At 31.4% G+C, this 14,091-nt stretch overlaps 1 protein-coding gene across 1 annotated transcript; it reads left to right on the top strand.

Moving 5' to 3' along the window:
* The first annotated feature begins 1,207 nt into the window (after positions 1 to 1,207).
* LOC140450734 (uncharacterized) lies at positions 1,208 to 12,387 on the top strand. Its single transcript, XM_072544405.1, is given in 6 exon segments — positions 1,208 to 1,501; positions 6,553 to 6,670; positions 10,096 to 10,340; positions 10,493 to 11,120; positions 11,123 to 11,920; positions 12,116 to 12,387. Coding segments are annotated over 6 exon segments (2,355 nt in total).
* The last annotated feature ends 1,704 nt before the right edge of the window (positions 12,388 to 14,091 follow it).

Raw genomic sequence — 14,091 nt, forward strand, 5'->3', positions numbered from 1 at the left:
AGTTTAACAAAAAATGGGTGGTACTGATCGAATGGATCAAAATGTTGGACAGTACAGGATTCAAATTAGAAACAGAAAATGGTACTGGACATTGTTTACATGGTTCTTGATGTTTCAGTCAATAACGCGTGATGTTTGTATCGAAAATCAAATAACTCTCAGATGTCCCAAATAGACTTTCGAAGGGATATCGTGCAAGTTTATTTAAAGAAATATTCGTCATCTTCCGGGCACGATGAAATTAGATATGATAGGATGGAGCACCTACCGGATACAATTCCAAATGACAAAAGAAGAAATATGCTGGAAGATTTTGCAAAAGTTCAACACGCACGATGTGCAAAAAACGTAACTTAGGTATCTGTATTGTTTCGTTACCACACAAACCAAAGTGTTTAAATTCCTTTTTTTATAAATATAACTGTTTACAGATATATTTTGTATTTTTTTAAACCTAGAGCTCCTATGGATTATTAGTTTGATTACAGAAAAAAAACAGTTGTAATCAAAGAAAAAAAATAGTGAACTTTGCTTTGTTTTTTTATTTTAGAAATGCATTATTAGTTTGATTACAGGAAAAAAAAAACAGTTATAAAAAATGTTTGACAAAGTCAAGCGTTCTTTGAAGAACGCTTGCCGGTTCAATGAAAAAAAAAATAGTGAACTTATTTTTGTTTTCTTTTTTTTTATTTTAGAAATGGATTTTTCACATATGAATCGAACAAAGCGATTTAGATTGGAAGACTTAACGGGCGGGCAAATAACTCATGAATTCGGTTGAAATGTCTGCTAGCGGTACGACGTGTGTTGCTTGTTCTGACAATTTTATAGTGAATACAAAATTTATAGTTTGTGATTTTTGTAATAAATATTATCCACCTTCATTATGTTAAAGTAAAGGAACAACTTTTGAAGATTAAACAAGATTGTGATAACTGTAAATGGTTTTGTGATGACTGTCTACCGAAGTTTAATGATATTATCAACAAAAAAGTGGATAGAAATAATGACCTAATTGAAAAAGCAAGTAAGTTAATTGATTTATTGGAATCATCAAATTCATCTTCACTTTCAAAATCTGACGGAAAATCTTGGGCTGATGTTGTGAAAATTAAAAAACCGACCCTTAATTATAAAACCACAAAACCCGAACCAAAATAGTTCGGTTACAAAAAGTGTACTTACACAAAAACTTTGTCCAGCTGATATGGCTGTTTCTTTAGCTGAAGTAAAGGAAGGAGCAAATGGTCGTGTTATGATTCACTGTCAAGATAAGAAATCGTTGGAAATTTTAAAAAGTAATGTAGAACGGCATTTTGGTGCAGAGTATGAAATAAAAGTTGGCAAATTGAATAAACCTAAAATTAAAATCATTGATGTTAATCCTGATGACTTGAATGATAATGGTGAATTTATTAATAAATTTCTAACTCAAAATTTACCGGATGATTCGATTCAAACTGATATTAAAATTATTCACAACAGAAGTAGAGGAAATAATGTAAATGTAAAAATTGAACTTTCTCCTAAGCAATTTAATTATTTAATTTCTAACAATCAAAAAGTTCATATTGGATGGAACAGTTATCATTTTTTCGAATTTATAAGTGTAATTAGGTGTTTCCGATGTTGGAGATTTGGCCACTTTTCGGACAAATGTGAATCAAAAAATTACGTTTGTCCTCTCTGTGGGGGTAAACATAAAAAGGATGAATGTAATAATACAACTAATTTTAAATGTTCTAACTGTACGTACGCTAAGGATATTATGAAAATAAATGATATTGATGTTAATCATCACGATTTTGATATAAACTGTTCTTGCTATTTAAAACAGTTAACTAAAAGTAAAGAAAAAGTTAACTATCAATTCTAGTAATCAAAATTTTTCAAAAAGAATCCTAAAAAAACTTTATTGAACATTTATTTTCAGAATATATGAGGCTTACGTACCAAGTTTAACGACTTACAACAGGCGGTTGCTTGTTCTGATTATAATATAATTATACCTAGTTGAAATCTGGCTTAATTCTGACTTTAATAATGCTGAGTTGGGAATTTCCAATTACAGCATTTTTAGAGCCGATAGAAATCATCTAACAAGTCATAAGCAACGTGGAGGAGGTGTTCTGATAGCTACATCTAAATATTTACAAGTGTGTGAAGTTGTTATACCACAAAATAATATTGAACAAGTTTTTGTGTCTCTTAAGCGTCACAATCAAATGCTTATTTTGGGTTCTGTATACATCCTTCCTGCGTCTGAACAGCAGTGTTACATTGATCATTGTAGTAGTGTTGAATTTATTTTTGAAAACTTTCCAGATAGTGATATGATTATAAGCGGTGATTATAACTTACCCAATATTAAATAGATAAATGATGAATTTGGAATAAGAGTTCAATGTATTCCCAATTCTCCTGCTAATGATTTATGTAATACTGCCAGTTATTGTAATTTATCTAAAATTAATGTGATACCTAATAGCAGAAATACTTTTCTTGACTTGGTTTTTTCTAGTTTATCTAATATAATTGTGTCGGAACCATCAGATCCCTTGTTTGACAAAAGTGTCCATCATACTCCAGTTTCTTTCTGATTGTTTGTTAATGTTAACTCATCAACTTTAAATTATGAAGAATACTTTGTAGATTTCAGAAATGGTGATTACTTTAGCATAAATTATCTTTTGGTTGAGATTGATTGGAAATTAATTTTCATCAACAAAAATATCAACGAGTCTCATATCAACGAGTCACATATCCTAATTGGTATAACTGTGATCTAAAATCGCTAATATTAAAAAAGAAAACTGCTCATAAAACATTCAAACAGACAGGTAGGGAAGAAGATTATAATATATTTTCAAGTATTAGAACTCAGTGTAAAGAACTTACGAATTCACTATACACGACATGTTCAGGAAACTGAAAACAATATATCTGAAAACCCTAGGTCATTCTGAAAATTTATAAATAGTAAAAGAAACTCACATATGTTACCAACAGTTATTAAGTATGGAGACTATACTGGGGAAAATAGTCAAGAAATCGTTGATATTTTTGCGATATATTTTTCAACTGTCTACAATGATGTTGTAGTTAATCAAATTCCTATTTTTAAATTTGAGAAATCTGCGAATTTAAGCAATTATGTTGTTGACATTAAGGAAATAATTGATGAAATTCTGAGTAGCCCGTGGAAACTTACCAAGGGACCTGACGAAGTTCCATTGTATTTAAAAAAAAATGTGTATACACTTTGGCAAATCCAATACACCATTTATTTAACCTATCACTAACATCAGAGATATTTGCTGATTTCTGGAAATCTAGTTTTTTAACACCAATTTTCAAGTCTGGTCAGAAAGATAATGCTGAAAATTACCGTGCAGTTTGTATACAGTCACAGTTACCAAAACTATTAGATTTGTTTGTAAATAAAATATTAAGTTTTGATTGTAAAAACAATAATTGGTGAACAACATGGTTTTAGCCAAGGTAAATCCACAGTTACAAATCTCGTGTATTATACAAATTTTATCATTAACTGATTGGAGTCTGGTTCTCAGGTCGATTCAATCTATGCTTATTTCTCAAAAGCTTTCGATAAAGTCAATCATGAGATCTTGATTGCCAAACTTTGTGGCTATGGCATTAGCGATAATATCTCAAATCGGATCAAACATTATTTGTCTAATCGTTCTCAAATGGTGGTGTTCTTAAATATGGTGTGAAGTAAATGTTTTAAACTTAAATCTAAAAAAATGTTTTAAACATTTGGTCTGGTCATTGACCTTGACCTCAAACTCGACATTAACCTTCGACTGATTTTTGACCTTGACTTCGACCCTAACCTTGATATTGACCTTAACACGCTCTTGACCTCGACATTGACCTTAACCTTGACATTGGTCTTGAACTTGACCTTGACCTCGACATTGCCTTTGACTCTCACCGGTCTTGATTGGAACCGGTTTCCCCCACCATTCAACATTTATGCTAAGATATTTGCTTTTGTATAAATTTTCTTATCTTTCTAATTACACATTTTCAATATGAATCACCCTATTTAAAATATAATTTTCAATAACGTATAAAAATAGACATCCATCTGCCTACGGAAGTTGAAGCATAAGTGAATAGAGCAAACAGAGCCCCAGGTTGCCTGACAGGGCAACAATATGAAGAAATAAAAATACTGGGAAAGATACGAAAGATACGATTTACGAAACAGTCATTAGACCAATAATGTCATATGCGGCAGAGCATGTCCTGACACAGAGAGGACAAAAAGAATGCTTGAAACAGCAGAGATAAAAACCCTCAGAAAAATCGATGGTAAAACGCTATGAGACAGAGCTAGAACAGATATATGACAAAAATGTAAGGGGAATAACATCACGGAGTGAGTAAGAAATGGAGAAGTAGAATGAGACGATCATGTAAGCCGAATGACAATAAATAGAGTAGTAAAGACGGCGAGAGACGGTTTCCCAATAGGAAGTGAAAAGACCACGAAAACGACTTACGGAAGGTACACTGGTAACAGATAGAGTAATATATACATGAAAGAAGAACTTATAAAAAACTTCAATTGGGATTGTCTTGTATATTTTAAAAAAGTATTGTTCTACATTTCTAAAAGTTTTATATACACATCTTTTATTTGGATCACTCTGTAAGATAATAATTTGATTTTGACCTTTCAACCCTCCACCATTTAACATTTATGCTAATATTTCTTTTATTTGCTTTTGTATAAATTCTCTTATCTTTCTAATTACACATTTTCAATATGAATCACCCTATTTAAGATATAATTTTTAATAACTTGTAAGAATAGACATTTATCTAGCTACGGAAGTAGAAGCACAAGTAAATAGAGCAAACACAGCCTCAGGTTGCCTGAACGAAACAATATGGAGAAATAAAAATATTCGGAAAGATACGAAATGTACGATTTACAAAACAGTCATTAGACCAATAATAACATATGCGGCAGAGCATGACCTAAGATATAGAGGACAAAAAGGATGTTAGAAACAGCAAAGATAAAAACCCTTAGAAAAATCGATGGTAAGACTGTATGGGACATAGCTAGAGCAGATATATGACCGAGATGTAAGGGGAACAACATCAATGAGTAACAGATAGAGTAATATATACATAAAAGAAGAAGAACTTATAAAAACTTTAATTGGGATTGTCTTGTATATTTTAAAAAGTATTGTTTTACATTCCTAAAAGTTTTATATACAAATCTTTTATTTGGATCACTTTGTAAGATAATAATTTGAATAACTTAGAGGTACCTTCAATTTTAATTGTCTTGTATATGTTAAAAACTATTATATATATATTCCATTTACATTACTCTATAAGATATTAATTTGATTAACTTATCTATAAATTTAATTTTAATTACTTTGTATATTTTAAAAACTATTATTATTTGTATCAGTAAATTCCTAAGAATTTTTTAATTTTTTTAAAATTTGATATTAATATATTATATATATATATATATATATATATATATATATATATATATATATATATACAATTTTCGATTTAAATCACCCTAATTGCCTTGAACGTAAAATGTGTTTCTGATAGTCATTGACCTAACACTAATAAATTCAATTTTATGTAAGACATATATGGTATTAGGTGTCAATGGAAAGCGAATTTTTTTCTTAATTACAATTTATATATATATTTTTAAAATGCCCTTCTATGCTTTGAAAAATAACGCTTTAAACTAAATTTATTTTCATCAGGACCAGTTACGCGAATACAAATCTATCGCGATTTTAACAAAGGATGACTAGTGGTCATTGACTAGAAACTTAAAAATTCAATTTTTTGATAAATATATATACTTTTGGGTGTAAATATTGCTTTAAAATAAAACAGTTGCATTAATTTTGGATTGCATGTCTTCTGAATTCTTATTTGCAGTCAATGTTTTCTGAAAGTGTATTCAATTTAATTTTTATTCTTGTTAAAAGTTACTAGACCTTGGTACTTTGCAATTTTTTCTCTTTGATTGGTTGTATATATTGGAGGAGAGGTGCCTTTACACTATCAGTCTTTCAATACAATTTACTTAAACAAACCACACAACAAAATGTCTAAAAATTTAAAAATTCATCAAAATGTTATTGTAAAAAAACCAAAATTGGATAAATCTGTGCCGGAATTAAAACCGCTGGAAACCCAACAACAACAAAAATCTGTAAGTATTTTTTTTATTTTGTATTTATTGTTTTGATATTATTTTTAACTCGCTTAAAATATGTTTAAAACCTAAATTGTTTAAACATTCTGTTTTCTATATTTTGGATTTATTGTTGTAATGTTACTTTTTATCTTACCTAAAATATATATGTTAGTATTTAGGCGCCATAATAAATTGTTTTAAACAATCTTTCGATGTTATTTTCTAACTAATTATTTTGTTTAAATTCTATTCAAAACTTTAAATTGTTTGGAAACATTCTATGTTTTTTTAATAAATTATTATTCTAATATACTTTTTTGTCTTAGATTGATCTCATCTTAGATGATGATATGCTTAACGATCTGTTAAACACAATAGATATATTGCAGCCTCCAGCAGCAGCTTCAACTTCTTGTTCATCTTCATCGGAAGACTGGACTGCCAGTAAAATTGATAGATTTTCTAAAAGTTTAGAGGAACACTACACAATTATATATGGGCAGTTCCAGTCTTTTAGTATATTAAAAGACAAACTTAGAAGTTGCCAACTGGAGCACGATCAAATTTTACAAATAGAAAAAAAATTGAAATGGAAGCAAAAGAAAATAAAATAAAAAAAAAACAAATTCCGAAATATTAATTAAAAACATTAAAGCAGACATGAGTAAAATTTTCAGTTCTTTTAAAAAATAGTGTATTTTAGTAATTTAGTAATTTATGTTTAGTATTTAGTACTTTAGTAATTAGTAATATGTTTAAGATTAGTAATAATGTGCATTAGTTAAGTTTCTAAAAAATAAAATTTCTTTCTATATCTTTTTTTATTTATTAATTAAGTAGTAATTATGCAAATTGGTTTTAGTGGTTAAAATCATATTAGTTAACTATTTAAATGGAAAATAAGTCACAATTTTACATTTAAAATAGTTAACTATAAGAAAATAATTTCAAACATTATTAAAACCATACTAATTAAATAAATCGTATGTGTTTATATATACCTACTGGTAATTAAAAAATGTGGAAGCGTAAAACAAATATGTTAATATACTTTGCCTGAAGAGTGAATAGTTCTGATTATGTTACCATACTTGCTTTATTCAGAGGCGGCTTTTAATTCAAAAGGTATTTAGTTAAAAGATTTTACTGTTTAATATTTAATTTAAGCATAAATCAATTTCAGATTATACAAGGTGGAACATTGTCACAAACCGGAATAACTGTTATTAAATTTGAAAAGGTGTTATTAGATTTATAATATTAAGTATTTAAATATACATACTTCGTTCTCAGGTTGTACAATGTGGAGTAGGATATGTTTAAATAACTAATACTAAAGTTTAAAAAAATTATAATTTATATAAGGTACACATAAATTGTCCTCACATTATGCAATTATTACAACAAAGATCCTGCTAATTTTAGTAATATAACCATAATACTGTATAATATAGTTTATAAGTTTTACTTGTAATAATTAAGGTGTAGGTGGCAAAGGATACTTTAAAATCCGAAATAATTGGGTATAACCAGGAAAATTGTAAACTGGAATAACTGATATAATTGGTTTCTCCCACCAAAACTGGTTACAAATCGGAATAATGTTAGGTTTAAAGGTTAGAGGTCAAGGGTTAAAGATCAAGGTAAAAGATAAGTGTTAAAAGTTAAAGGTCAAAGATTAAGGGTTAAAGGACAAGGGTAAAAGATCAAGGGTAAAAGATTAAGTGTTAATAAAGGTCAAGGGTCAAAGATCAATAGTCAAAGAGGTTAAGGGTTAAAGATCGAGGGTTAAAGATCAAGTGTTAAAGGTCAAATAACCGGTTTAACCGGTTTTTCCCACCACAATTTGCACCAGCTTTGGTATAGAATATCTACTGAGGAAGAAGATGATCAAAATCTTGATGATGAAGATGACTTCCCACTTGTACCAATAACCAAAAGGAAAAAATATGAATCCAAAAAACCGTTTGTACCTAACTGGAGTAAATCGGATCCACAATATGAACACATTGAAAATGAAGGTGCTAAAGAAGTATATGAAAATGTAAAGAGGCAGGTACGTCAATACACTCCACTACAAATTTTTGAAATGTTTTTTCATGAAGTTGTTTACAACCATATCATAACAGAAACACAACGCTATGCTACAGAGCAAAAAAATAAGCATGGTTACTCAATAACAGCTGAAGAAATTAAAATTTTTATTGGATTTCTAATTTTTACTGGATACCACCAATTACCCAGCGAGAGGGACTACTGGTCTGAACAAGAAGACTTGAAAATGCATTAAGTCGTAATGCATATTTAGAAATAAAGCATCTAATCCATTTTGCAAATAATTCCGAAGCTGACAATAACAAACATGATAAGTCATTCAAAATTAGACCTTTGCTAAATCTTCTAAATGCGCGGTTCCAACAATGGGGAGTGTTTCACCAACATCTATCAGTAGATGAAATGATAGTGAAGTATTACGGCCATAATTCACTAAAACAATTCATTAGGGCCAAACCAATTCGATTTGGTTTTAAACTGTGGGCGCTGTGTGGCGATAATGGTTATTGTTACAATTTTGCTCTTTATTGTGGAACAGCTTCGGGAGAGGAATCAACTGAGCCTTTAGGTACAAGAGTTGTTTCTAACATGCTGAGTATCGTAGAAAACCCACAGAGACATATTGTATATTTTGATAACTTTTTTACAAGTTACAGTCTCCTTTGCCAATTAAAAGAAAAGGGGTATCGCGCTACGGGAACTATTAGAGAAAACCGAACTGCAAAGTGTCCTACTAAACAATCAAACGACCTACAAAAAGAACCTCAGGCGCGTATGACTGGTGCTTTGACAAAAACAACAAAATACTAATATGCAAATGGAACGACAGTAATTGTGTTTCTGTTGGAACTAACTATGATACGGTTTTTCCCACCAATCAGGTTCAACGATGGAGTAAGAAGGAAAAAAATAAAGTACAAGTGAGCCAACCATCCGCTTTTTCCAATTATAACAAACATATGGGTGGCGTGGATCACCATGACTGGCTATTAGAAAAACACCATATACCTGTCAGAGGAAAAAAATGGTATTGGTGTCTTTTTACACGAATGATAGATATGGCTATAGTAAATGGGTGCGTGCTGTATAATATGATACATAAAGGAGAAAACAATATATCCATCAAAGACTACAGGAGACAAATAGCTACTTCGTATCTAAAACGTGGTCATGGCGTAAGAATAAGCAAAGGTCGACCACTTAGTCTTCCAAGTACATCAAGAAGCAATATCTGTGAAGACATTAGATATGATAGTAAAAATCACATTATAGCAAAACGGGAAAAACAACGAAGATGTCAAAATCGAGACTGTACGTCAAAACCACGAACATATTGCCAAAAATGTAATGCAACGCTTTGCGTATCAATTTGTTTTGAACAATTTCATAAAAAAATATAGGATTTATATAAACATTTTTTATCTCCATAGTGTATAATATGAAAATAATTTGAAAAACACCTAAATAAACTTATTTTGTTAAACTAAATTTTGTCTTTAATTTTATAGTAGTTGAGCCCAGCGTCCTCAAATGAGGACAGTTGTTTTTCCAAAAATTTGAACACAAAAAACAAAAATTTTGATAGGACATCATTTTGTACCTCAAAATATATTACGAAACAAAAAATTACGTTAAAAATGCAAAAAAAAAAGAAAATTTGGGCGTTAATGGGTTAATATACACGTTACAATTGAAGACCTTGGGACCAGAAGGGGGCAAGCCACAATTTCATCAAAATTGAGTTAAAGTAGAAATCGCCCACTTTAAGACCGTATTAATGTCCCGAAGAGAAAATTTCAGCTTTTTTCTTATAGATGGCGCCGCTGTAGTTAAGTCCCGTTGTGTCACCATTACTTTATTTTTCAACATAACGAGACAAGCCACAGTAGCAATCAACATGGCGGCGGAACATTCCCGTGCATGTAAACGGAAAATAGACTTTTCTGAGTTTGATTCTGATCACAGTGACCAAGATCCATTTTTAAATAAAAGCGAAGATGACAAAGACTATACAGTGTCCGGAAATAGCAGCGATTCGGAAAATATCAACTTAAAAATGGTAAGTTTATTAAATATGTGGCTTGTCCCCTTATGTTACATTTTTCGAACCTAAAAACATTAGGATTTTTCTAAAGGTTTTTTGTGGCTTATCCTGTTCTAAAGGTTTTTTGTGGCTTATCTCTTTTTAGTAAAATACCTATTTTATTGTAGGAGAATGAAGAGGTTTTTACCCCACAGACTTCTCGAGGTGTCTTGCCAACTCCAGAAAAGAAGGCGCCTTCTAGATGGAGACACAAGAATACCCAACGGCATAAAAAAATTAAGCGCAAGACTAAAAGAAATCTAGGTCACGAATATATAAATACAAAAGGGAAGAAAATAGAACCAAAAAAATTAGGTGCGCCTTGCGGTTGCACAAAACAGTGTAGACAGCTTTTGGCAGGTAAGGAAAATGATATATTTAATGCCTTTTGGAACCTGGATAATTATGACAAGCAAAATATTTACCTCTTCTCAACTATGACAGTAATTCCAAAGAAGAGAAGTTACCCAAAGAAAACAAAAGGAATTCATTCGTCCAGAAATGTATCAGTTAAATATAGAGTCAAAGTAAATGGAGATGAAATTGAAATTTGTAAGAAAGAGTTTCTTGCCATACACGGCATTTCAAAAAAACGTATTGAAAGACTGGTTCACCAAAATAAAGAAGGTGCGTCTACTCCAAAGTCAGATGAAAGAGGTAAGCATGACAACAACAACAAGAAAATACCAGAAGAACACTGTGAGTATGTTAGACAGCATATTAATTTGATACCAAAATACACAAGCCATTACAGCAGACAAAAAACCCAACAAAAGTCTACCTAGATTCCGATATTTCAATTTCCAGTTTATATCATGATTATTATCTTGAGTGGTGCCGCCAAAATAATTTTGTGGTAGTAACCCAAGACAAATATAGGCGCATATTCTGCTCAGAATTTAATATAGGCTTTAAGTTACCTAAGAGCTATACTTGTAAAGTATGTGATTCAATGAATGTGAAAATTAGTAATGAAGCTGACATAGAAATTGCAAAGACACTGAAAATTGATTTGGAGTTACATCAAAGACGTGCCCAGGCCATGCAGGATCTAATGAAAAAGGACACAGAAGAGGCTAAAGCCACGGGAAATGCAATGGTTAGCAGCTTTGACCTACAACAGGCAATGCCAGTGCCAAATTTAACAGTGGGAGCAGCGTTCTATTTGAGAAAGGCATGGGTTTATAACCTCGGCATCCATGACTGTATTAGTGGAAAGGCCTTCATGTACATGTGGCCAGAAAACATTGCCAAGCGAGGTAGCGATGAAATTGCCAGCATTTTATATAAACATTTTCGAACTAATAGACCCACTGCTAATAAACTTATAGTGTATACAGATAACTGCAGCGGCCAAAACAAAAATTGGTCACTAATTTGTTTATGGCAACAACTTACTATAGAAGGCATTTTCACTTCTATTGAGCACAAATACTTGGTAGTAGGGCATACGAGATTACCATGTGACCGTGACTTTGCAGTAATTGAAAAGTATAAGCGTCATCGATTAAAACAAGTGTATACTCCAGACGATTGGTACGAAGCAGTGAGAAAATGTAAAAGAAAAAACTGCTTCGAGGTAATTGTATTGAAATAATCCGACTTTTTTTCTTTTAAAGAACTCCAAAGCGAAATTACGAAAAAAAGCCATACAGATGACAAGGAAAAAGTTAACTTTTCCAAAATATCAAGCCTCAAGTTTTCATCTGAACAACCTAACATAATGTATATAAAACATCTTATAAATGAAGACTATAAGGCAGTTAATATTGGAAAGAAAGGTATGAGGAAGTCAATTTTACTTTCCAGGGATTTGAAATCAAAATACAGTGAACCTATTCCACTAAATAGAAAAAAAATTGAAAATATTTCCCAGCTGTTACAGTTTATTCCACCAGCTTTCCTAAAATTTTATGAAGAAATTGGTGCCTGCCAACAGATTCTACCAGGTACTGATAATGAATCACTGGAATATATTGAACATTTCGACGACTTTTCGGATATTGAAAATATTGACAACTGAATATATTATTTCATTGTTGCATTTTATGTTCATTTTTTAGAATATATTTTTTTGTTCAAAAGGGGATAAGCCTCATATTTTTTCAAAAAATGTTCAAAAACTCAAAAACAGTTCAATAAAAATTTTTGTTACTCTTATTGTGTATTTAATAACATATTTCCAAACGATTGTGGACCTTACTTCCGAGAACAATGTAAAATTTGGATTTCAGGATTTGAAAATAAGTTGAAAATGACGTTTTCTCCAAAATAATCTTTTGTGGCATGTCCCCTTCTGGTCCCAAGGTCTTCAATTGTACCTAAAGACGCGTCCACACTGGAGCAACATTTTCCAACATAATACAACAAAAACTTGTTACAACATAAAATGTTTATATTTGTTGGAATATGTTGTGTTGCGTTGCATAAAGTTGGTGTTGCGATTCAACACAAGTTGTAGTATGTTGTATAAATCCGTTTCTAGCGGTAAAGATCAAAGGATAATATGAAACAAAGTGAAACATTTGTCAACATTGCTTCGATGTGGACGGATTGTTGCGAGTTGAGACCTGTTTCAAATTGAGTGACTAGACAGTAGACAGACCGCCGCGTCTATATTTAGTGATGGCGTTTAAGTGGACTTCGGAGAATTGTTTAAATTTAATTGACAATTATAGACAACATCCATGTATTTGGAATCCTAAAAATGTTAAATATAAATGCAGAGAATCAAAAAATGATGCATGGAATGCAGTTTGTTCAGCTATAGGGTGCTCATCTCAGGAAGAGGCAAAAAGAAAAATCCGTAATTTGGTGGCTCAGTTTTATAGAGAGCAAAAAAAATATCGCAGCATGAAAAAATCTGGGCAGGTGCTCAGTTTCATTCCAAGTGGTTTGCCTACGATGCATTAGTATTTCTTCGAGACAAAAACAAAGTCCGCCCATGCAAGGAAAGTGAAGCTGAGAACGTGGTAAGTAAACACACAATGTTTTTAGATATTAACTTTTCTGTTATTAATTATTCAAACAAATAAATAGGCAATTTCAATTTATACATGAATTATAATTCAATAATTATTCTGCCACGGCACCATCCCCAAAGGTGTAACGAAAAAATCTGCAAACTCTTGCCTAATATCTTTTGCTTCAGTTGATGCATTTCGTGCAACTTTCTTGTATGAAGTAAATGTATTACTCTGAGTTTCTCTTCTCCACGATCCTTCTAAATCACGTCCTGTATCTTTATCTTCACCGTCATATGTACCTGGGGGATTGTAGGAATTTTTAGATCTTGAACTATTCCTTAAAAAATTATGCAAGTAAATGCAAGCCATAACAACAACTTCTGCAGTTTCTGGTTCTAAAAGTAAGGGTTTTCTAAATATTCTAAAAATCGAAGATAACATTCCAAAAACATTTTCTGATATTCTTCTCGCTCTACTGAGACGGTAATTAAATATCCTTTTGGGAGACCCTTTGTCCTGCGCCCCAGGGTAGGGTTTCAGTAAATTTGGTGATAATGGGAAGGCATCATCCCCTAAAAATACGTGAGGGACTAATTTCTCACGTCCTGGTAAAGAGCTATATTCTGGAAGGTTGAGTTTGCAGCGAGTTAATAGTTATGTATTTTCGAAAACTCCTCCATCAGATATTCTCCCTTGGGAGCCTACATGAAAATACAAAAATCGGTAATTAGCATCCATTACGCCGAACAGAACAATGCTAA

This window comes from Diabrotica undecimpunctata, chromosome 9 (assembly GCF_040954645.1).
Source record: "Diabrotica undecimpunctata isolate CICGRU chromosome 9, icDiaUnde3, whole genome shotgun sequence".
NCBI classification, from domain to species: domain Eukaryota; kingdom Metazoa; phylum Arthropoda; class Insecta; order Coleoptera; family Chrysomelidae; genus Diabrotica; species Diabrotica undecimpunctata.